At 42.4% G+C, this 24,632-nt stretch overlaps 1 protein-coding gene across 3 annotated transcripts; it reads left to right on the forward strand.

The window, feature by feature from the left end:
- The first annotated feature begins 3,486 nt into the window (after positions 1–3,486).
- Positions 3,487–23,768, forward strand: lancl2 (LanC like 2). Of its 3 annotated transcripts, XM_023326709.1 has the most exons (11): positions 3,487–4,041; positions 5,541–5,737; positions 8,288–8,405; positions 9,286–9,324; positions 9,421–9,493; positions 13,463–13,610; positions 14,148–14,294; positions 15,160–15,342; positions 18,937–19,113; positions 19,207–19,279; positions 23,100–23,768. In XM_023326709.1, the coding sequence occupies exons 2-11, from the start codon at positions 5,573–5,575 to the stop codon at positions 23,174–23,176; spliced, it is 1,200 nt and encodes a 399-aa protein (XP_023182477.1). In that variant the 5' UTR covers positions 3,487–4,041; positions 5,541–5,572; the 3' UTR covers positions 23,177–23,768. The 3 variants fall into 3 exon arrangements, with proteins under 3 accessions (XP_023182477.1, XP_023182476.1, XP_023182475.1); XM_023326708.1 differs by having other exon boundaries at positions 3,489–4,041; positions 5,453–5,737; positions 9,286–9,493; XM_023326707.1 differs by having other exon boundaries at positions 3,490–4,041; positions 9,286–9,493.
- The last annotated feature ends 864 nt before the right edge of the window (positions 23,769–24,632 follow it).

Genomic DNA, 24,632 nt, shown 5'->3' on the forward strand with positions numbered 1-24,632 from the left:
CCCACCCTTCTTCCCCCTGTGAATTAGCCAGACTGAGCAGCCTACAGCCAACTAGTTTCACAGAGCACACCTGTTAACGGTCGCTCGTTCTCTATTTTACAACTTGCATTTGTTATTGAACCAGGTAGGTTTTAGTGACTCGGGCGAGTCCCAAGGATGACGTTTTACATTTGGGCTACCAGCAACCTAAAAACATTTTCCACTTCTTCCTCTTCAGAATCAAACATCATAGCTATTTTACAACCATCAAAGAACTTTAAGGCGACTCATTAACTGAATGTCCACAACATCTTTTAGATTTTCTTTATGCTAAATATTTTATTAGTAAAGCATTTTTGCAAGGGTCAGTACAGCTTAATTCAGTAGCAGAAATAATCAAATAAGTAAAATCAATCATCTAGTCTATCTTTCCCTACTGCTGATACTGAGAACTAAAAAAGGGAACCTTTGAGAGAGACGGACGGAGTTTGGCGTTTCGAACCCCAGACCTGGCTTGATGATGAAGAAGGTGCTGCAGCAGGAGGAAGACGCCGATCGATGAAGGCCAGGATCTCCGCAGGTCTGATGAGCCTCCTCTCCGCATGGATGGTGAGGTCACACAGGACTTGGTGCTGGCAGGAAAAAAGGCACCAGTTCTTCTTCTTTGTCTTTGCCTTTGTCTTCATCTTTGTCTTTGGGGTCTGAACCCAGCCGATGAGAGAAGTGTGATTTGAAGCCACAGGTTGTGGGGCTGATGGATTGGTCCCCATGGCAGGACAGTCTTCGCCTCCGTGGCCCCGGCTCTTCTTCAGCTGCAGAGTTCTTTGTCCATCTCTTGGCTCGAAGCTGCCCGGAGGATCCAACAAAAGGTTCCTCTTTTGCACCCACCTTTTATAGGGTTTATCCACCCATTTGGTGCGTTTGCATTGGCTAGCACTGTTGCTGTGCTTGTTTAATTGGCTGTCTGCTCAGACAGATGATCTCATATCCATCACTGTCTTACAGACATTATGTCCTGATGTCTGTGCTAATGTCTCAGGGTTGCTCAACCTCCTATGTCCCTTGCCTGCACAACCTTTCACCTACCATCTACCTCCAACATATCAGTGATGTTTAATTGCAGTTACACCTTTTTACACCATTTCAAGTTCAATGTCAAAATCACATTTATATCACATTTATTTTCTTTAGCTTCTCTGATTTAGCATTCATTTATGATTTTATAACCATAACTTATTAATTATACTTATTATAATCTTAATGTGAGTTATTACAGATGTTTTTCTGAAAAGAAACCAAGAATAATCCATGATTCTAATTATTTGATGCCAAAGTTACAGTTACTTGTTTTTCTTGTAAGTGTTCTCACAAATGTAAGTATAAGTATTATTACAAGTAAACCAATATTAATATAAGTATTTTACTTTGAATCTTATCAAATTACTCAAATGTTTAGATTTCATTCTTTAAAACTTTCATGCTTTAAATTAAGGAATAGTCTCAGCTATTTTTATAAATCTGCAGGCTGGAAACTTACTTCCTCTTTTTCCAGGAAACCTGCTTTTCCTGCTTCATGACTCTTTCTGACTGACTATGATTTCTTATGATTAGATAGAAAAAAGTAGAATTAAAGCAAAGTTTGCATGAGACAAAAACAACACACACAACCAGATTTATTTTATTGATACCTAAGTCTACTGCTGGGCCTTGATGTCACTTGAGTGATTCATTTTAAAGATAACTTTATTTATTATTACTGTTAAACTAAAATCTCCAGCATGGGGAAGTGGGATGAGCTCGGATTTTCTTGACAGGTGATATTGAAGCAAAAGGTTGCTCTACAAACCATTGACACTTCATGCCCACTACCTCATACTGGTCTATCTCATAAAATATCAATGAAGCACAATATCTTAAGGCTGTTATGTGAAAAACATAGAAAAATTGAAAGGCTATGAACACTTTTGCAAGACATTATAGACACACTGTAAAGACAAATGGACCAAAATTCCATCAAACAACAAAAAACCCTTATATCTTTAGACATTGCTTAGTTAGTAAAATGCTGAGTGGTAGATTTGTTTTACTCTTGCATTTTCTGTATTAGACTTATATAATGTGATCTTTAAGTTTTATGTTCTTTTGTTCTAAGATCAAATGAGTTTTGTTTGTTGTTTCCTTGGTAATACATTTAAATTTCAATATGTCTTCAGGGAATTGAAGTAGAAAGTTGATGGATGACTGATGCAAGAAGAGAAAGCCATAGAGTAAGTAAGTAAGTAAGTAAAGTTTATTAATAAATCAAATCAAATGCAACACCTAGATTTTTTACCTTTGATTTTACTAATGGGCAGAAGGATGCAATTGTCTGGCTGATATTGTTGTGAAGGTGACTGGGAGCAATAATCATAGTTTCTGTCTTACTGGTGTTTAGAACCAGAAAGTTACTGGAGAACCAATCACTGATACGGGACAAACATTAGACGAGGATGGCCAACCTGTCCAGTTGATGCAGTCTAAATGAAAAATACAACTGAATGTCATCAGCGTAAATATGATAAAAGATTTAAAGGACTGAATAATACCATCATTATATTGGAGATGGTTTTTTATAACATAAAAAGAAAACAAAAGTGGACCCAAAACTGAGCCTTTTGGCACCCCACAAGTTATGGGGGCATAGTCAGAGGAAAACCTGTCCGTCTTAATGCAGAATGTCCTGTGAGATAAATATGAGGTCAGCCAGTCCAAAGCTGAGCCAGAAATACCAGACAGGACCTTTAACCTGTTTAACAGGATTGCATGGTTAACAGTGTCAAAGGCAGCACTAAAATCTAATAAAACCAGCACCGAGCATTTTCCCTCATCAGCAGCCATTAAAAGATCATTATGGACTTTTACTAAAGCAGTTTCAGGGGAATGGTGTTTAAGAAAGTCAGACTGAAAGGGATCAGAAATCTGTTACTGACTAAACCAGGATCTGAGTTGAGTTTGTACAACTTTTTCAAGTAATTTACTGAGAAAAGGAAGCTTAGAGAAAGGACAGAAATTGGAGATAGTACCAGGGTCAAGATTGGGTTTCTTTAAAAGAGGGGTCACTACTGCTTTTTTAAAATACAATGGGTATTTTAATGTGTATTAATGAGTTAGAGCCTAGACAAGTAGAGAGGGGGGTAATATTTCCAACAAACAAGTAGAAAGTTTCATTTTACCAACTAGTGAAGTCAGTTCATTTAATGTAATTGGAACAAAAGAAGAGAATGAATCCGAACACTGAGGCTCATCAGGAAAAGTAGATGAGCTCAAAGGTATATTGGTTTTCAGGTCCATCACCTTCTTTATAAAAAAAATCCTGAGGAACATATTGCAGTGGTCATTTGAGGTCAATAAAACATGATGTGCTGGAAGAGAAACAATACTGCTGATAGTATTAAATAACACTTTTGGATTATTTCTGCTCTGGTGAATAATACTGCTAAAGTAAGATGGCGTGGCATCAGTAACTCCCTTGTTATAATCCTCAAGGAGATTTTTGAAATGTTCCCGGTGGACGACCAGACCAGTCCTCTTCCACAGTGCATAACGCTGGAGCTGCAACACAGAGAATTTGTTCTCTGTGTTGCCTAATCCAGCTAACGCAGCATCACACACTAACACCATCTGTCACCATTCACATCGGGAGTCAGCTGCCGAGAGGGACGGCTACTGGTGCGGGTTCTGTCCGACTGGCCTGAATAGGAGGCTTCGTGCCTTCTGCAGCCTTGGCACTGCGCCTGTCTGGGTGCAGGTGGGACGCAGAGATCTGATTTTACTGAGCAGATCGTTGCCTGATCGTTCGGTGCGTGAAAGCGGGAAAGATGCGGAGGAGGGAGCGACTCGGTGATGCGGTGACACATGGCTGTCTGCACGCTCTGACTGCGGTCCCCACGCTTCTTCTCTCCAGCGGAACAAGCAAAGGCTGGGCATCGGGGCACTGAGTGAGGCTGCCCAGAGGCTGACGGATCAGGACAGACTGTGACTGGAGCTGTAAGGAGTGAAAACCGAGCCGGTCGCATCGCCTCGGTAAGCTCTGCTCCAGCTCCATCTGTTTCTACCTGCAGTACCGCATGTTTACAGCCTATAGCGGCCAGCAATCACTGTTGTAGCACTGTTCAGTGAGCAGCCTCACAGTCTGTCATTGTTCTGAATTTTCTCTCACATGTAAACAAAAGAATCAATCTTTGTTTTTAATTTGAAATTCAATAGATTTGAAGTTGGTGCAGCCTTGTTGAGAGCATAAATATGCCCAAGGTGACTTTCACTGCTTTATTTGGGTTTCTACGGAGAGAACTGAAGTGCATGCTCAAAGATCAACTCATTTATTTGATTATTTATATTATATATTTATACAAGTACCATTGGAACTTTCTCTAAACGTATTTTTCTTGTAATCACCAAGAATATGCCACATTTTCTGTTTATCTATAAAACCTTTAAACCACAAATTATGATCGCAAATTGTCATTTATCTTCTCTAAAGAAAATAGGCCTACATCAACTTCACAAAATAATACAATAAAAATTAAAAGTAAATAAATTTACACTTTTTATTCCACAACTAAGGTTTTATAAAGCAGTAGAGTTTGTATCTAAAGCAATTTATTTCATGTTAGACTAGTAAAAGTCTTTATGCCTATGTAATGCTAAAGTGTTTCTAAAGCTAAAGCATTTTTATTAATTCAATTTCAGAAAATACTAAGTGCATGTTTCCATCAGCTCTGGGTGAGAGACAAATGTCTGTTAACTAGCTGACTTCAGAAATGATCATCCAATTAATGAAACAGCTAAGAACAGCTTGCTATTGGTGTCGCATCATGAAAAGCAAACTGGCTAAAAGTGATGAAATTCTGAGCAAAAATGAAAATTAACACACTTAGCACTTCTTTTCGGGGGTTAAATTTATGGATAAAATTTAAATAACAATTTCGAAGGTTATTATAACCAGAATCATAACATTTAAATATGGTGATGGCTAACAATATTTAACTATATTTATTTTATTACGTTAACAGTATTTAACTGTAAAGTTACTGTAAGTAAGTCTGTGCTCACTTTACAGACTTGCTCTTGTAGTCTGTGAAGTTACATTTGATATTTTTGTTAAAATTATGTGTAAGTATTTTTGATGCAATGATGTGATGGAAACTGTTAGTCAGCTCACAGAAAAAAATGGAACTTTGGAAGAAAATGACTTTTTCAATTTATTGCAATGGCGATAAAAGTGTTAAAAGGAACCAGAAGTATAATGTGTACATTCACTTTTTACTGAGTACTTTAGGATATTTACAAACTCCGTATGGTTAACTATACAGTGCGGCAGCTACTGGAAGTAAAACTCTTTTCATCAACTGCTTGACGGGATTGATTGCTTCTTTTTAATGTTTTTCAAATAAATTAATGTAGACTAAATTTTATTCTTTATGCGCTGCAACAGGTACAGCTTCATTTGCGCATTACAGTACAGCACAATAAAGACTCCACACATCTGGGAATGAAATGTGTCTCCCTCTACAACGTTGCAGAGGATTAGTGTCACCCCCGAGCCGCCGTAGCGATGGGAGAAAATATGTCCAAGCGGCTGAAGTTGGTGTCAACTACAGAAGCAGAGATGGAAGAGCGTTCTTTCCCTAACCAGTATCCTGACTGGGACCAGGGATTCGCTGTCTCGAACGCTGGAGCTGAGATGGACTCTGACGAGCCGCTTGACTCTGAAGGAAAGGTGGGAAGATAAAGGCTTTTATGTTGATTTTTATCTAACGGTAGCTGCAGTTAGCTTAGCTTCGGCTACGATAACCTGTTCTGGTTAGTTAGTAACCAGTGGTTACCTTCTTAAAAACGGCTGCTTAGTACAACATGCTGTTACCTGATAGACATCATTGCTGTCATCGTTTGCTTTTTAATAATTCTTTAACCACTATTCCACTTTCAGCCTTGCATTCCATTATGAATGTCATTAAACCGTTAATTCACAACAATTATTTTTTTATATTGTAACAGATTATCCATAAATATTGGTTAAACGAAGTCTATGACATTTTGTAGCTCTAAACATTTGCTAGTGCACAATTACATGTTGATAACGTTGCGATACAAAATACTAAAAATAGGTAAGTTTTTGAGTGTTGTCATTGGTGAATATTTATCATGGAAATCTTATACAAGTCATATGAAAGTTCAAAACTATTCCTATCTTAAGTAAGAATTAGGTAAAGGGATTACTAAATAAAATATTTCTTAATAATGCACTATTGGAATGCCTGCATGTACAAAGTGCATACATTTTGTTTAATTAAACAATATTCAAATGAGATTTTATTTTAGTTGTTACATGAACTATTCATATTTATGGAGAGTGAAACAAATCAAATGAAATAAACATTCATAGTTAAATCTTTATAGTTGCAGTTTTGGGATCAGATCCAGTATTTTGCTAATGATACTCTAATGACACCCATATTTAATTTAATAGGGTTGATTATGATAATCTACAACCAACTTTAATACTAGATACAGTGCAGTCAGTCTACCGGTGATGTAAGGTGTGGAAGTTGTCTGCATGCCAGCTGGATGATTCCCAGATGATTCCTGGATAAATCCTGGATGATTCAAGCTCCTCCCATTGCCCTCCTTCTTTCCTGTTTTTACATGTATTTGTAAAACCAATCAACAATCTTTGTGCTAAATGTTAGCTTCAGGTAATTGATGTGTTGTCTTTTATTTTAATGGCTAAGGGATCCAGTTTGGAACATTAGATTTTAGTTTGTTTTTTGGGAAATTAAAAAATGGTAGAATATTCTGGCTCAAAACAAAATAACATTTTGTTTACTTTTTTTATATGTATAAATGAAGAGTTAAGATAAACTACTTCCACCTTTGATTCCAACTATTCTTTGCTTGGGTTAGAAAAGTAGGTGATTTGTGGTGTGTAGGTCTTGAAATCATTATGGTGGGAATGAGGTGTGATGTGCTTCACTGACATGGACTTCTTTCAACATTTTATAATTATTATTTTCAGCCATTCTTTACATCCACATCTCGCTTCTTCTAGTGCCATAATGAATCCAGTGGATTGAACAGCAACTGACCACAATTCTTCCTTAAGTAAACGCCCTCTTCTTGGTAGAATTGGTTTCCTGGCAACAATGTGACTTTTAGGGATAGTCACAAATTCAACAGGTTCTAGGTTAGGTTCTTGACAAGATCCATCCAGATGCTGTAATGTTATCCTTTTTGTTGACGTCAGAACCTGTTGTAAGCCAGGCGTGCCCATATTTCTATCATAAGCCTCTTTTTGAGCTTAAGTTAAATCATTGAGATGTTGATGTCATTTTTTATGTCCTGTTTGTGCAATGCAAAAATATCTGGATTAGAAAATAAATTTGAAATTAAGTAGAAGCTTGAGCATCCAAAGCTTGTTTTTAAAATTGAATGTAAAATTTGGAATTGTGTACTGTGTGCCCAATTATTAGGCAAGTTGCATTATAAAGAATGGAATTCTATTTGATGAGCTACAGTGCTCTCAGTGATTTGTTTACTGTGTCTAGTTCCATGGTTCTCCATTCAATTTCTGACTGCACATTAGTGGGCAAGTCAGTGTTCATTTTAATTTATCATATGATTAATTACTTGCTTATTGTGACAGGTTATGTGTTGATCTCCTAAGACCCCCCTCTTTAAATAAATAGACATCAGCTGCTCTGCCTAGCTCCAATAAGCATTTACTTTTATACACCTTTAAGTTGGAAAGTATGCATAAAATAAAAATTAACTTAAGTGCTCAGTTGCCTAATAATCTGCACTCGGTGTATAATTCTAATCATTACACATTGGAAAACAGGGGAGCACCTATAATCAGCCCTGATTTTGGGTGATCAGGAATCGGCCTTAATGTATCTACCGATCTTATCTAGTGTCTTCATCTACTAAACAAAGGTCTAACGATCAGCCACCATCCCATGTTGCTCTGCTATGAGAGAGGACCGACTGACAGACCTCCCACCAGGTCACGTCTGCACGTGTGTGATTAACAACAGTCACCCCACTGTTGCCAACTTAGCAACTTTGTCACTATATGGTTAGCGACCTTACAGACACAAAAAAATCGGTATCTGTCAAAATCGGCAGGTCAGGTTTTTTAAAAGTTGATGATCGGCCAGAAAACTGCAATCAGTGCACCTCTAGTGCTAAACAACTTATAAAACACAAGTCATAACTGAACTGTACAATTCCTGTACTTGATAGCTTGCAGTATTTCTTTTCTTCTGCTCAGGTTAATGAAGCATTTCTAAGGAAGGTCCAGAGTAAGATCAAAGATCTCCTCCAGCAAATGGAAGAAGGCCTGAAGACCGCTGACCCCCATGACTTCAGCACTTACACCGGCTGGACAGGTCTGTGCCAGATGAGCTTCTTTCTGCCAGCAGCCAAAGAGGAGCTGTGGAGAAGGATAACAATATAGAACAATATATCCTAACCAGGAACAAAATCCCTGCCAGCTAACCTTCACGCCCACTGCAGCATTACATTTATTATTGTGAAATGCTGAACAATAATAATAATAACAAAGATAATAATAATAATGAATTTTATTGACAATGCGTTAAGCTTTTTCCTGCTGAAGAGCACAGCTCACCTTGAGGTAGTGGACTTGTGGAGCTGAGAAGGTCCATTCCCTGATCACTAAGTTCCCTCACTAACATTCTTTCTTTGCACAAAATCACAGTAAGGAAATCAAATGACACAAAATCAAATGACACAAAGGCTAGGTGGAAAGGCTATGTCATTATCTAAAGGTCAGACTAACTTTAGATCTCCAGAAAAAAAGTCAAGCTAACACAAGGTTTGAGACACAACCCAACAGAAGAAAAGCTTCTACAACTAATGTAATGAGACTTTTAATGATTGTGGAAGATTGTTTACACAAAAACATACATGTTTGATAGTAGCTGACCTGCAGGAGACGCAGCAGATTGCTTCACTAATGCCTCTGAGATTTTTTAGCTTGTAAAATAACACTTTTTATTTTTTATATTAGTTGTTAAGGTCCCTTCATTAAAAAAATGGTGTTCCAAGCTTTTCTGCTTATCCTAGGCCATATACTTGAATTCATAAGCAATGTTACTCCAACAAATAACTTTCTGTGCAGGAAGTTGTATGATCTCCACAACCCATGCAGGTCAAAACTGCATGAAGAGCAGCTCTGACCTGCTCTGCATGATTAGAACATTTTGCAGTGTGTCAGCTGTAGAAAATGTTCTCCTGTCTCTGCAGGCATTGCCTTAATGTACCTTCAGCTGCACCGCGTCTCTGGTGAGGCTTCCCACCTGCAGAGGGCATTGGACTATGTGAAGAGGGCCATGAGGATTTTGAATGGCCGCAAAGTGACTTTTCTGTGTGGCGATGCAGGACCTCTGGCTGTTGGTGCTGTGGTCCACCACAAACTAAACAACAATACAGAGAGTAAAGACTGTGTGTCCAGGTGAGTAGTAGAGTATAGCTGCATTCACACCAGCCCTATTTAGTCCACTTTAATTAAACTCTTGTTGGTTTGCTGCTCGAAAAACAGGAAGCGCTGGGCATTCTGGGTAAATATAAGCATAAACAACTCTGGCGCTAGAGAAGGGGTATCAAACTCATTTTTGTTTTGGGCCAAATCAAGATCATGAATGCTGTTAAAGGCCCAGTTGTGGGTGTGCCGTGGTGGCTTAGGGCAGTGGTCCCCAACCACCAGGCCGCGGACCAGTACCGGTCCGCAGACCAATTGGTACCGGGCCGCGCAAGAAATAATGAACTACTTCCGGATCTTTTATTTTGAAAATGCTAAAAATTTTACCGGTTACATCTTGCGCGTCAAAATTGAGCCAACTTGCAGCAGAATGAGTAACAAAACAACATCGGAGTACTGCGCACCCCCCCCTCAGGGCTGACCGGTCCGCGCGACTCAAAAGGTTGGGGACCACTGGCTTAGGGGATAGCGCGACCCATGTTTGGAGGCCTTGAGTCCTCGACGTGGCCGTCCGGGGGTTCAACTACCCAACCTAACAATATATGCCGCATGTCTTTCCCCCTCTCTGTCACCCTTTCCTATCAGCCTACTTTCATATAAGGGACACTAGAGCCCACAAAAGACCCCCTGGAGGGGTAAAAAAAAAAAAAGGCCCAGTTGTGAAAGAATCCATTGATAAAACCTGTTCACAAACCGGACTATTAAAATATAAATGAATTCTTAAAATTAAATAATATTACTGAACATCTTTTCAGATGTAGGTACTAATTCAGAAATATTTGCGCTTATTTATGATGGTAAATAAGCCGTCATAAATAAGCTACATAGATCATGGACTATAATCTGACATCAGTTAAGGCTGAGACAGCTGTTTAGTACAAACAAGAAAGTTTTTCACGATTTTTGAGTTAAATACACATTTTTGACAATGTCAAAAATGCACTAAAAAGTGTGGGGATTTATTTATTTTGCATGAATTTCCACACTAATTCTCAAAAAACTAATTGATACAGACTGATTTATATAAATTTTCAGTAAACAGATAAAAACTGCATTGATAACATAATACCCTGCTCAAAAATATAAAGGGAACACTTAAACAACACAATATAACTCCAAGTAAATCAAACTTCTGTGAAATCAAACTGTCCACTTAGGAAGCAACACTGATTGACAATCAATTTCACCTGCTGTTGTGCAAATGGAATAGACAACAGGTGGAAATTATTGGCAATTAGCAAGACACACTCAATAAAGGAGTGGTTCTGCAGTTGGGACCACAGACCACTTCTCAGTACCTATGCTGTCTGGCTGATGTTTTGGTCAGTTTTGAATGTTGGTGGTGCTTTCACACTCGTGGTAGCATGAAACGGACTCCACAACCCACACAAGTGGCTCAGGTAGTGCAGCTCATCCAGGATGGCACATCAATGTGAGCTGTGGCAAGAAGGTTTGCTGTTTCTGTCAGCGTAGTGTCCAGAGGCTGGAGGCGCTACCAGGAGACAGGCCAGTACACCAGGAGACGTGGAGGAGGCCGTAGGAGGGCAACAACCCAGCAGCAGGACCGCTACCTCCGCCTTTGTGCAAGAAGGAACAGGAGAAGCACTGCCAGAGCCCTGCAAAATGACCTCCAGCAGGCCACAAATGTGCATGTGTCTGCACAAACGGTTAGAAACCGACTCCATGAGGATGGTATGAGGGCCCGACGTCCACAGATGGGGGTTGTGCTCACAGCCCAACACCGTGCAGGACGCTTGGCATTTGCCAGAGAACACCAGGATTGGCAAATTCGCCACTGGCGCCTTGTGCTCTTCACAGATGAAAGCAGGTTCACACTGAGCACATGTGACAGACGTGACAGAGTCTGGAGACGCCGTGGAGAGCGGTCTGCTGCCTGCAACATCCTTCAGCATGACCGGTTTGGCAGTGGGTCAGTAATGGTGTGGGGTGGCATTTCTTTGGAGGGCCGCACAGCCCTCCATGTGCTCACCAGAGGTAGCCTGACTGCCATTAGGTACCGAGATGAGATCCTCAGACCCCTTGTGAGACCATATGCTGGTGCGGTTGGCCCTGGGTTCCTCCTAATGCAGGACAATGCTAGACCTCATGTGGCTGGAGTGTGTCAGCAGTTCCTGCAAGATGAAGGCATTGAAGCTATGGACTGGCCAGCCCGTTCCCCAGACCTGAATCCGATTGAACACATCTGGGACATCATGTCTCGCTCCATCCACCAACGTCACGTTGCACCACAGACTGTTCAGGAGTTGGCGGATGCTTTAGTCCAGGTCTGGGAGGAGATCCCTCAGGAGACCATCCGCCACCTCATCAGGAGCATGCCCAGGCATTGTAGGGAGGTCATACAGGCACGTGGAGGCCACACACAATACTGAGCCACATTTTGACTTGTTTTAAGGACATTACATTAAAGTTGGATCAGCGTGTAGTGTTATTTCACTTTAATTTTGTGTGTGGCTCCAAATCCAGGCCTCCATTGGTTAATAAATTTGATTTCCATTGATGATTTTTGTGTGATTTTGTTGTCAGCACATTCAACTTTGTACAGAACAAAGTATTCAATGAGAATATTTCTTTCATTCAGATCTAGGATGTGTTATTTGAGTGTTCCCTTTATTTTTTTGAGCAGTGTATTTTAGTACACTTAGTGTTTATTCTAGAATCTAGAGGACCACATAAAAAGCTATAGCGGGCCGGATTTGGCCCACGGGCCTCGACTTTGACACATGTGCGCTAGAGGGAGAAATGGCTCAAGGTGTTATGCCAAAGACATCATAGAAATTTTACAAAGACTAAGATCTGACGCTACTCTATTTTCGTTTACATTTAGTAAAGAAAGAAGTTGTTCTCAATGTGTTCTTCAGAGGGTTTTGTGTCATTTCCTTCCGTGTTTCTTGGTGCAGCACCACCACTGTCGAAGGGGGGGGAACAGGCTGCTTAGGGCATAGGGTTCGGTTGGTTTGACACAGTGCAGTGTAAAAGAACCACAGCAGCTCAAAATGTAGCATGTTTTGTGATTTTGGTCCTCAGTCAAACTCAGTTTACTGGACTATCAGGTGTTTTCCCACCTTAGACTATCTATGTGACAGTTCACTATGTGATGACTTTAATAAGCTGCATAATTTATCCACAACAGAAGGAATTTAATTTTCTCCTCATTATCTGCCTGCATTAAAATCTTTGCATATATTTTTGGAGTGGTTTTACTGGCCTTGATTTGAGAGTGGCCAGACAGGACAGTAGGTAATGAGAGAGGAGGAAGACATGCAGTAAGGGTAATCAGCCCAGGAATTGAATCTGTGACAGTCGCATCGAGGACTAAGGCCTGCACATATGGGTTGTGCTTTACCCCTGCACCCCTCATTTGTTATCTTAAATATGTTTCACAAAATATTATGATTGTCTGTTTGTCATGTTCTTATGTTAAACAGATAGGACAAATATTATCGTACACACTTATCCCTAGTGGGGTCTCCAGGGGTGCTGGTGCCCATCTCCAGAGGTCAACGGGTGAGAGGTGGGGTCACCTGGACAGGTCACCAGTCCATGACAGGGCAACATAAAACAGTTTTGCTACATATTTCATCATAAATTTAGAACACCTACAGGAACTATTATTAAAAATACCTTACATTTCTAATATTATGGTAAAAGTTGTGTGATAAAATAGATTTGACGCTAAATTCAGTCGTTAGTATTTCTTCAAGTTTTATATATGACAGGTTAAAGCTGCTCATAATCTTGCTTTGGGCACCAAAATGGAAAACGCTGGTTCTGATTTCACACAGCCCTTGTTTAAATTTCAAAATAGTGAATATTTTGTCATAGTGTTCTATGCATAATACTAACTGAAGGCATTTTGTTTTTATATAGTTTTGTCCCACAATAAAAGCTTAGCCCTGATCAAAGTGTTTGGATCTCCTCCAGGCTCTTCCAGCTACAACGCTCAGTCGTCAGTCCAGACAACGAGATGCCTGATGAACTGCTGTTTGGTCGGACTGGATATTTGTTTGCTCTGCTGTATGTTAATAAAGAAATTGGGGCTGATGCTGTGGATGAGGCAACAATTACCAAGGTGATCCCCACTCACTACTGACACAGTCAATGGCTTAACATTAAGCCTGAAGAACCTTGGTGGAGAAGTTATGATTTGTACTTATCTTGCACCCATACGACTGTGTTTCAGGAATAATATCTTGTATTGATTTGCACATTTAAAAATGAATATATACTGTGTATATATATATATATATACACATATACAGTACAGATCAAAAGTTTGGACACACCTTTTAATTCAATGAGTTTCCTTTATTTTCATAACTATTGACATTGTAGATTCACACTGAAGGCATCAAAACTATGAATAACACATGTGGAAATATGCACTAAACAAAAAATTGTAAAACAACTGAAAATACCCCTTATATTCTAGTTTCTTCAAAGTAGCAACCTTTTGCTGTGATTACTGCTTTGCACACACTCTGCATTTTCTTGATGAGCTTCAAGAGGTAGTCACCTGAAATGGTTTTCACTTCATAGGTCACACCTACATGCCTGTTGGGATATACTTGGCTCATTGCTTTGATTGTCCATCGTCTCCTAACTGTAGGTGGTGACGGCCATCGTGGAATCAGGAAAGAACATGTCAGCTGAGGAGAAGAAGACGGATCGCTGCCCTCTCCTCTATGAATGGCACAAGAAGCAGTATGTTGGCGCTGCCCATGGTCTCACTGGCATTTTTTACATTCTGATGCAGGTAGGAGAAACCTCCAACCATAGCTGCTCAGCTGGTTCAGTTGTACATTTTCAGAAAATCTATAAATTATAAGGTAAAATCTGAAAGTAGCTGATCTGCTCACAAGTCAACAGGTCAGGTGTAGTTTAGTGAAGGGAGTTAGACATTGAGACCATTTCCATATTGTGTGAATGTATTGTTGTTGGTTAATCAGAAGCCTTAGTCTTCTCAGGATTAATAAATAATCACATGATGAAAAAGACTCATTAGGACTTTTGACAAACCTGTTTTAATCTTGTTTTGCTTTTTCAGCAAATCAGTGCACAAATATTACAGTAGGATAGAACCAATACCACAAACTGCTTGCCAAATATTTTTATTCATAAGAGTTTGAGACATTTTTCCAACATTAACAGAAATCATAATCCTGCTCAATTTGATTCATAATAGTATTGTTTATATATAACAGCTGAAGGGTTAAAATATAATTTCTTCTTGTGAAGTAATTTGTATTTATCAAAACTATCACACTTTCACAATATGATATAATGATTTAATAGGTTTGCTTGAACATTTACAACTAATCCATAATGGTCACTGCCCAGGTCTCACTGAATGGCTGCTTTTCCCTCAGTAGAATGATACATAATTTCCTTTATGGTGAGCTTATTTTATGTATTTAATTAAATGAATATATTACTAGTTTTTAGAAAGTTCCCTTAGCAAAGTACATTTTAGAAATGGGTAACAGGAGGACACATTTCCCATAACTTTAGGTTTCACAAGTCAATTAGGTCTATGTCTGCCATAACCAGTTCCTGTTCTGCTATCCTTCTGTGTAACCATGGAGATGGATGAGCAGTGACCTGAGTGTTTCTCTGTTCAGCCCGGAGCCGGACTCCACCCAACCATGCTGGCGGAGCTGGTCCGCCCCAGCATCGACTACGTCCGCCACAAGAGGTTTCGATCCGGGAACTTCCCATCGTCGCTAAGCAACGAGAGTGACCGGCTGGTACACTGGTGTCATGGAGCTCCGGGTGTCATCCACATGCTCATTATGGCCTACAAAGTGAGCTGCTCTTGTCTATCGCAAGCACAACCCTGACTCCTCATCGCTCTGTAGGAACAGTGTTGCATTCAGTGTCATATCATCAATTTTAACTTCTGAAGCTTCTTCAGGCACTTTTACAGCTGAGACTGAATTCTGTCTGACTGCAGACTGAGCCTGTTGTCAGGAAGTGCTCTGCAGGTTGTCTGCTTGTTGGTCCATTCTGGTAGTCTCACTCCGTTCACTAATGTGTAGCGCTGTCCAGCACAGTACAGAGGGAAACGCTCAATAGGAGACCAGATTTCCCAGAATGCTTTGCCTGCTACATCAGTACATAACAGCTCAAGCTTTTGTTTTACTATGTGCAGGATTGAAACCACTGATTATTTTACCAGATGAACATCTCAGGTCAGCTTTAGCAGCTGTTGTTGGCACCAGTATGATTTAGTAACAAACTGTAATTATGAATCGGAAGTGGAATGATTAGTTCCCAAACATTTGTGTATTTATTTCATTGTGTAAACATCATATGTTCACTGATGACTAAAACACCGTGGGCAGCAGGTGGACTGCCCTGGTGCACAGACGACCAGGCTCAGCAGGTTTTCTGTCAAGACAAATCCAAGTTTATAGAATCATGGTAGACAAGGTTATTTCTTCAGAATTCAACTGACTGGAAGGTGTCAAGGAATCCAGCATGATTCTGATAAAGCATAGAGCAGCAGTGGAGAGCAAGAACTTGCTCTTAACAGAAAGGTGGCTCCAAGAGAACCTGACCCAGGATTACCAGCTTGGTCACCTGGGTTTTATTAGGCAGATAAGCAGACACATGGGGAGAAAAGAATCATTGGACTGTAAATACTTTTATATGGAAATAAAAAAATAAAACAAAGCCTTTGGCAATCATTTTTGCAAATGATGCATAAATGGAGGGCAGCACAAAAAAGCTAGCAGCTACTGTAGCTATTCTCTTTATTAGACAATTTTAGGCCTAGCCTTAAAAACTGCCAGACAAAAACTGGTTCCACAGGAAAGGAGACTTATAACTGAACAATCTGTCAATCAGACTCTTCATTACTTTGAATCAATGGTAACTATGTCTCAAGTCCATATCCAGCACTTACCTCAAGTCCATGAATCTTCATTTCTGTCATTTTGTTTCACTGCAGAGGCTTGTCAAACACTTCAGAGGAGAATAGAAAGTCATAAATCCCACAGTCTTTAAATATGTATATAAGTAATGCAGCTCTGAGGACAGAGTGTGTAAATCTGGGTGTATAAGATAACTGTCATAAGACAAAAACTGAGCTGAGAGACCAAGGAAAGGTGCAGACCCAGACCTCTTTCACATATTGTTCATGACATTGAAGCTTGTACTTTCAAGCTGAAAATGAATATTATTTCTGACTATAATCTGCTGTATTTTGTACAGCAAGCATGCAAAAAAAGCAAAGAATCATTTGACAGATGCCGTTCTTTCCTCATCATCCCATGATCACCGTTTGGGACTGCATAGGAAACCTTTTTCACAGTATTCTAATTTTCTGAGACACTGAATGTTTTGTTTTCATTACCTATGAACCATAATGAGAATTACAAGAAACCAAGGCTTGGAATATATCACTCTGTCTGATGATTCACTTCCTCAGATGACTGGGAAAAAATATAGCACCTCTATGCAATCTTCTAATTGTTTTAGATGTGCTTGTACTGATGTATGAAAATGGGAGATGGTTTAGTTTACTATGAGCTGTTTGTTATTACGCAATAGTCAGCCCCGCCCACTCCTCACAACTCCTCTGGGTTGACTACTGTCCAGTTCTCTGTCTAACAGGTCCGGAATATCTCTAAGACCTGGGTCTTACCCTAAAGGAGGTCTATGAGAGATAATCATTCTAAACTGGTGGCGAGAGAGGCTTGTCTAGCTCCAACTACCTTCAATCCAGAAGTTACGACCCTCTACAGTTAAGAAACAGTCAGCTGAGTAGCCCTCACAGCTGCGTAGCTCCAATAACCACTTCTGTTAACGGTAGCCCTCTCTCTAAAATAACCTGCACTTGGAAACGGCTAGATTAGATTTAGTGACTTAGATTCAAGTCCCAGGGTCGTTATTTTTATACTCACTAAAGGAAAGTCCGAAGCCACCACTTTACTAGAACCATGTACACTAATTTTACTTTAACTGGAGAAACTAAAATAATTAATGGCTCAATTAATTTCAATGTCCACCAACTTCTACAGAATTTTAAAAAGTATATTTATTAAGCAAGCTTTAACAGGGGCGAGTGGCATACAGATTAATTATCAGTGATTACAATACTATAGTAGAATGATAGAAATCAACATAAATCAACCACACTATCCTAACTTCTCTCTCTGACCTATGTCACTAATTAACTGAGTGAGGCTTTTGGGGAGCAGTTCAACTCATACCCAGATAGCAGTTGATCTCGGCAACAGAAATCTTTAAATCCTCGGTTAGAGTCTTTGCTCCTTGTGTGGCAAAATCCTCTTTAGAATAGAAGCAAAACAGAACGGGTCATTATCCTTTGAACGCCCAATTCTTTATCCCTCTGGGACCTTTGCCTTTTCTCCAAGTCTGTTGCAGTGGGTTTGAGATCGTTGGGTTGAGGCAGAGTCGGCGGCAGAATCAGGAGCCAGGGCTGGGGGCTGAAGGATCTTGTCCCTTTTTGGCGGTGTGAAGTCTCAACCTCCCTGTGGCTCCAGGGTGCGGTCCTCTGCTGGTCTTTTCTCTGCGTCCTCTTGTTGACTCGTCTTCAGCGCCGCGGACTAAGAACAGTTTGTTCCTCTTTTTGCCGTCTTTTATACTATCTCGACCCATGGTTGTGTATGGGAAGATGGTGTACTTGCCCTCTTGAACGTTCGATGAGACAATGGAAAGTCCCAACCTTCCCCAATCGTCAGCTCTTGTGTAACTTACAGCGTTAAACATCATATGACCTTCCTCTTTTCTGTTGGCCATCTGGTTATCTTTCTCGTTATCTTCCGTAATCTTATTTCCTTGAACCTCCCCTCCTCCCCCGCTCTGCTCAGCTTGCCTATTGCGACACAGCCTGAGAACAGGACCTCACTCATTACTTTAACTCCATCTTTTTAGATCATCACATTTCTGTTAATGCATTATAAATCATTAACACAATCATCTTGTCATTTACATCCATCATAACTTTGAGTATGATTTTAAACCAACACAGTTCTGTAATCCATTATTAATTATCAACCATAATCATCATGTTTTTGTAACCATTACAGATCAAGATACAAAAATACATTTCAGAAAATCATTCAGTATTTGAATATGCACATATATATATTTATCTTTAATTATACTTAAATCAAACCGCAAGATCACTTTATTTCTCTCAGGCCTTTATGCTCTGTTTTCTGCGTGTACCTGGAAAGATCTCACAACCCTACGCCAGTTTTCATGACAGAGCTCATTGCTCTTCCATCCTCCAGAGAGAAGGGAAACACTGCCAGCCTGGCAGGAAGATGTCATTAAACAGTTGATTCAACTAAATGGTGATTCCTCTCTGCAATGGGTTGAGCTGTTAGGATGTACTCATGTTCCTTCTCCCTGACTATGTCCTGCAGATGTTCAAAGAGGAGAAATACCTGAAGGAGGCAATAGACTGTGCTGAGGTCATCTGGCAGCGGGGCTTGCTAAGGAAAGGCTACGGTATCTGCCATGGGACCGCCGGCAACGGCTATGCCTTCTTAACCCTATATAAGCTCACACAGGAGAAAAAGTATTTGTATCGAGCGTGCAAGGTAAGGCAGGGCCTCAGGAACTGAACTAAGCTTCACCATGGTGACCGGTTTTGGACCAGCTCTTGACCTGGTGGTGTGATTGCTTTTTTCCAGTTTGCTGAGTGGTGCTTGGACTATGGGACTCATGGCTGTCGCATCCCAGACAGACCATACTCTTTATTTGAAGGTACATCTATCTCCTTGTGTTTACCTCACAAACTTCTTTGGTGTTATTCCTCCAGGGCTAGGATCAGGTTTGCCCCAGTGTACTATCAATCTGATGGGCCACCAGGCTTTACCTGCCTCCCGACCAAGCCAAGTGTGGTTTGTTTATTTTATATAGGTTTTTTATAAACCAGTAACAGTAAAGATGGATTATAGGTTTATAGTTAACTCATTGAACTGGGTGTGAGGAAGTTGGCATCAATTGCTCCATCCCTGCACCTGCTCATTGGCCTCATGCTATTATTTTGAAATTATGATGCCTGCTCTTCCACCTCTGGATTTTTGTGACTTTTAACATTTTTCATCATATAAATGTGGTGGGCCACTGGTGGACTGCCCTGGTGCCCCTACCAGCAGGCTCAGCAGGGTTTTTGGAGGAATCCATCCATCCATCCATCTTCTTCCGCTTATCCGAGGTCGGGTCGCGGGGTTAGCAGCTTCAGAAGGGAGGCCCAGACTTCCCTCTCCCCAGCCACTTCTTCTAGCTCCTCCGGGAGAATCCCGAGGCGTTCCCAGGCCAGCCGAGAGACATAGTCCCTCCAGCGTGTCCTGGGTCTTCCCCGGGGCCTCCTCCCGGTGGGACGTGCCCGGAACACCTCACCAGGGAGGCGTCCAGGAGGCATCCTGACCAGATGCCCGAGCCACCTCAACTGGCTCCTCTCGATGTGAAGGAGCAGCGGCTCTACTCTGAGTCCCTCCCGGATGACTGAGCTTCTCACCCTATCTCTAAGGGAGAGCCCAGCCACCCTACGGAGAAAACCCATTTCGGCCGCTTGTATCCGCGATCTCGTTCTTTTGGTCATGACCCAAAGCTCATGACCATAGATGAGGGTGGGAACAAAGATCGACCGGTAAATCGAGAGCTTCGCTTTTTGGCTCAGCTCTCTCTTCACCACGACGGACCGGTACAGCGCCTGCTTGACAGCAGACGCTGCGCCAATCCGCTTGTCGATCTCCCGCTCCCTTCTTCCCTCATTCGTGAACAAGATCCCGAGATACTTGAACTCCTCCACCTGGGGCAGAACACCCCCCTTGACCCGGAGAAGGCACTCTACCCTTTTCCGGCTCAAGACCATGGCCTCGGATTTGGAGGCACTGATCCCCATCCAGGCCGCTTCACACTCTGCTGCGAACCGCTCCAGCGAGAGCTGCAGATCATGACCTGATGAGGCCAGTAGGACCACATCGTCTGCAAAAAGCAGAGACGAGATCCTAAGGCCACCAAATCGGATCCCCTCAACACCTTGGCTGCGCCTAGAAATTCTGTCCATGAAAGTAATGAACAGAATCGGTGACAAAGGGCAGCCCTGGCGGAGTCCAACTCTCACCGGAAACGAGCCCGACTTACTGCCGGCAATGCGGACCAGACTCTGACACCGGTCATACAGGGACCTGACAGCCCGTATCAAAGGGCCCGGTACCCCATACTCCCGGAGAACCCCCCACAGGGCTCCCCGAGGGACACGGTCGAACGCCTTCTCCAAGTCCACAAAACACATGTAGACTGGTTGGGCGAACTCCCATGCACCCTCCAGGACCCTGCCGAGGGTGTAGAGCTGGTCCAGTGTTCCACGACCAGGACGAAAACCACACTGCTCTTCCTGGATCCGAGGTTCGACTATCCGACGGACCCTCCTCTCCAGGACCCCTGAATAGACCTTGACAGGGAGGCTTAAGAGTGTGACCCCTCTATAATTGGAGCACACCCTCCGGTCTCCCTTTTTGAACAGGGGGACCACCACCCCGGTCTGCCAGTCCAGGGGAACTGCCCCTGATGTCAATGCGATATTGCAGAGTCGCGTCAGCCAACACAACCCTACAACATCCAGAGCCTTAAGGAACTCTGGGCAGATCTCATCCACCCCCGGAGCCTTGCCACCGAGGAGCTTCTCAACCACCTCGGCGACCTCGTCCCCAGAGATTGGAGAGCCCAACCCAGAGTCCCCAGGCTCAGCTTCTTCAATAGAAGGCATGTTGGTGGGATTGAGGAGGTCTTCGAAGTACTCTGCCCACCGACCCACAACGTCCCGAGTAGAGGTCAGCAGCACACCATCCCCACTGTAAACAGTGTTGGTGCCGTACTGCTTCCCCCCCGCGAGACGCCGGATGGTGGACCAGAATCGCTTCGAAGCCGTACGGAAGTCTTTCTCCATGGCCTCTCCAAACTCCTCCCACGCCCGAGTTTTTGCCTCAGCAACCACCCGAGCCGCATACCGCTTCGCCTGCCGGTACCCATCAGCTGCTTCCGGAGTCCCACAGGCCAAAAAGGCCCGGTAGGACTCTTTCTTCAGCCTGACGGCATCCCTCACTGAAGGTGTCCACCAACGGGTACGAGGGTTGCCGCCGCGACAGGCACCGACAACCTTGCGGCCACAGCTCCGACCGGCCGCCTTGACAATGGAGGCACGGAACACAGTCCACTCAGACTCCATGTCCCCCACCTCCCCCGGGACGTGTTCAAAGTTTTGCCGGAGATGGGAGTTAAAGCTCCGTCTCACAGGGGATTCCGCCAGACGTTCCCAGCAGACCCTCACAACACGTTTGGGCCTGCCAGGTCTGACCGGCTTCCTCCCCCACCACCGGAGCCAACTCACCACCAGGTAGTGGTCAGTGGACAGCTCCGCACCTCTCTTCACCCGAGTGTCCAAGACATACGGCCGCAGATCCGATGAAACGACGACAAAGTCGATCATCGAACTGCGGCCTAGGGTGTCCTGGTGCCAAGTGCACATATGAACACCCTTATGCCTGAACATGGTGTTCGATATGGACAATCCATGACGAGCACAGAAGTCCAACAACAGAACACCATTCGAGTTCAGATCTGGGGGGCCGTTCCTCCCAACCACGCCCCTCCAGGTCTCACTGTCATTGCCCACGTGAGCGTTGAAGTCCCCCAGTAGAACAAGGGAGTCCCCAGGAGGAATCACTGCAGGATTATGTCTTCCTAACCACTGTCAAAGACTTGGCAACACTTGGTCAACTTTACCTTATGGTAAAGTCCAGTTAGCCAGCTGACTCAGTAGCTGGTGCCTTTCAGTTTGCCTGAACTTCAGTACTGAAAAGGAAACAGAGCAGGAAAAGTCCTGCCTGTAAAATGAAATCCCTACCCAGACCATGTGAAATATCACTCTTACTTGTTTTTTAATAGGATCAGTTGTCAGGGAGTAAAACCCTTGCAGAAACCAACCAGATGGACAGTGTTTTAGGGTGCTTTGTGATTCCTCAGAGGGACACTGAGCTTCTTGGATACAGATCAGTAACTTTGTTATATTTCTGGCAGTCTACAGCCACCTTCCAGGAAGTGTTAGAGCACTTCATTCCTCCCTCTGCCCACAGTCTTTATGGATTTGGGTATTTCATTTTTCAGCAGGACATAGCCTCTTCCAACACTCCCAAGAGTACCAATACTTGCTTTAATGGTCATGGATTCACTCTGGCTAATTAGCCAGCAACCTGATCTTGCTTTGGCTTATCAACAATGTAGACAAGCCAAAGCAACTTGAGTTTCCTTAACACCTCAACGCCTCAGCAGTCTGACCGGCTCACCTGTATTCTACTGAGCACTGCTCCTTCAATAATTTTGCTGATGAATGTAAGTTCAGAGATTGACCTGTAATTCTGCTATAGTGATTTGTCCAGATTGTTCTTTTCTGATCAGATACAATGACAGGCAGAACTCTGGGCGGAATGTGAAGACAGGTGGAGCTTCACTGCTGTATAATGTATAAACAGAGTGAGACGTGATGTTGATGATGATGTGGATGTATTTCTCTACTCAGGTATGGCAGGAACCATCCACTACATGTCGGAAATGGCCAACCCTGAAGCCTCCAGCTTCCCTGCCTTTGAGCTTTAACCCTCCAGCTGATGAGGCTGAGGATCGGGGGGACGGCAGGAGATGGGGAGGGCGTGGTCAAGGAGGTGTCAGTACTTGGACAACTTTGTTGTTGCTTTGGACAGAACAGTCCTGTTGGCAGCTGAATTTCAGTGAAATCAGTTTGTTTCTGAAGAATTCCTGGTTTAACAGCATGATGAATGTTGTTTCTTAGGAGGAGGAGGTAGAGGTTTCGGGGGAATAGGAGGGGAGATTTCTGTCACAGATTATTATTCTGTGGATCAGCAACAGGAAGGTTTCTGGAAACCTGTATGTCGCTCTTCCCTCTCGTCCGGTGGTGTTTTGGACTCCATGAAGAACCTTCTCACTCAGAACGATTCATTGTCAGCTGACAGAGACAACCCCCACCTCCCCCCGGCCCCCAATCGCACAGAGAATGAGGTGTGATACTGTTCAGGTGTTAAAATGCCTTTGCATGTTCATTATTGCAGCTCTTGGTGTCTCATGTCCTGTCTGTAGTGTTTGAAAGAATCCATTCATGTGTGTCAAAATGTACTAAAGTGTCATCTTTGATTTCATAATTGTAAACAATATATGTGGATTGAAGAATCAATGTGAGTGTTTTTTCCTGTGCATGCTGCTCTGATCCTGCCGTGGGAACTGGTTCCCCAGGCAACAGCCAGGCTTTCCATTATGCCAGGCTGAAAAGTGGTTGGATATCATGGAAAGCTTTTTCCTGTTTGGTGTGTCTGCAGCCTGGCTGCACCATGGTGGTGTTTCAACGTAAGCTGCTGTACCAGCTCTGACTCGGTCTTTAATGTCACACAGCGGGGAGGAAGTTCAGATGAGCTAATGTAACTGGATCCATTCTGCGTTGTGCTGGTTTTAAGTTATCAGGCCGTGACACGGTTTGTCTTTAAAAAGATGATTTCTCGATTTATTCGGACGAGAACAACAAACAGAAAACAACCATGATAACACGGTTGTTTTCTGTTTGTTGTTCTGTTTGCTGCCCGCTCCAAGTCCTCTCCCGCAGGACAACATGACAAAAAGGGCCGAGGACCATGTCTCACAACAATAAACAAAATAAACCTTTTTTATGCAACATACCTGACGAGAACAACAAACAGAAAACAACCGTGTTATAAGCTGCCCGCTCCAAGCCCTACACAAAGCAGAAGTACGTAACAAAAATTAACTTAATAGATCTATAAATAAATATGTATTTAAATAGAAAATAAATATTTCACACCTGTCCTGCAGGACAACATGACAAAAGGGGAGGGCCTAAGGGACGCAAACATTTTAAAGACAATACCACAGAAGAAGAAATAAAAAGGAGGGGCTTTTGCTCTTAAAGTAACACGGTTAAAACAATGACAGATTTTCAGTCAGGTAGGGAACAATACAATAACCAAAACAAATACATTTTGTGTAATTATAACAAAAGAGACATACAACCAGGTTACACTAATAG

The sequence above is a fragment of the Xiphophorus maculatus genome, chromosome 21, assembly GCF_002775205.1.
Source record: "Xiphophorus maculatus strain JP 163 A chromosome 21, X_maculatus-5.0-male, whole genome shotgun sequence".
In the NCBI taxonomy this organism is placed as follows: domain Eukaryota; kingdom Metazoa; phylum Chordata; class Actinopteri; order Cyprinodontiformes; family Poeciliidae; genus Xiphophorus; species Xiphophorus maculatus.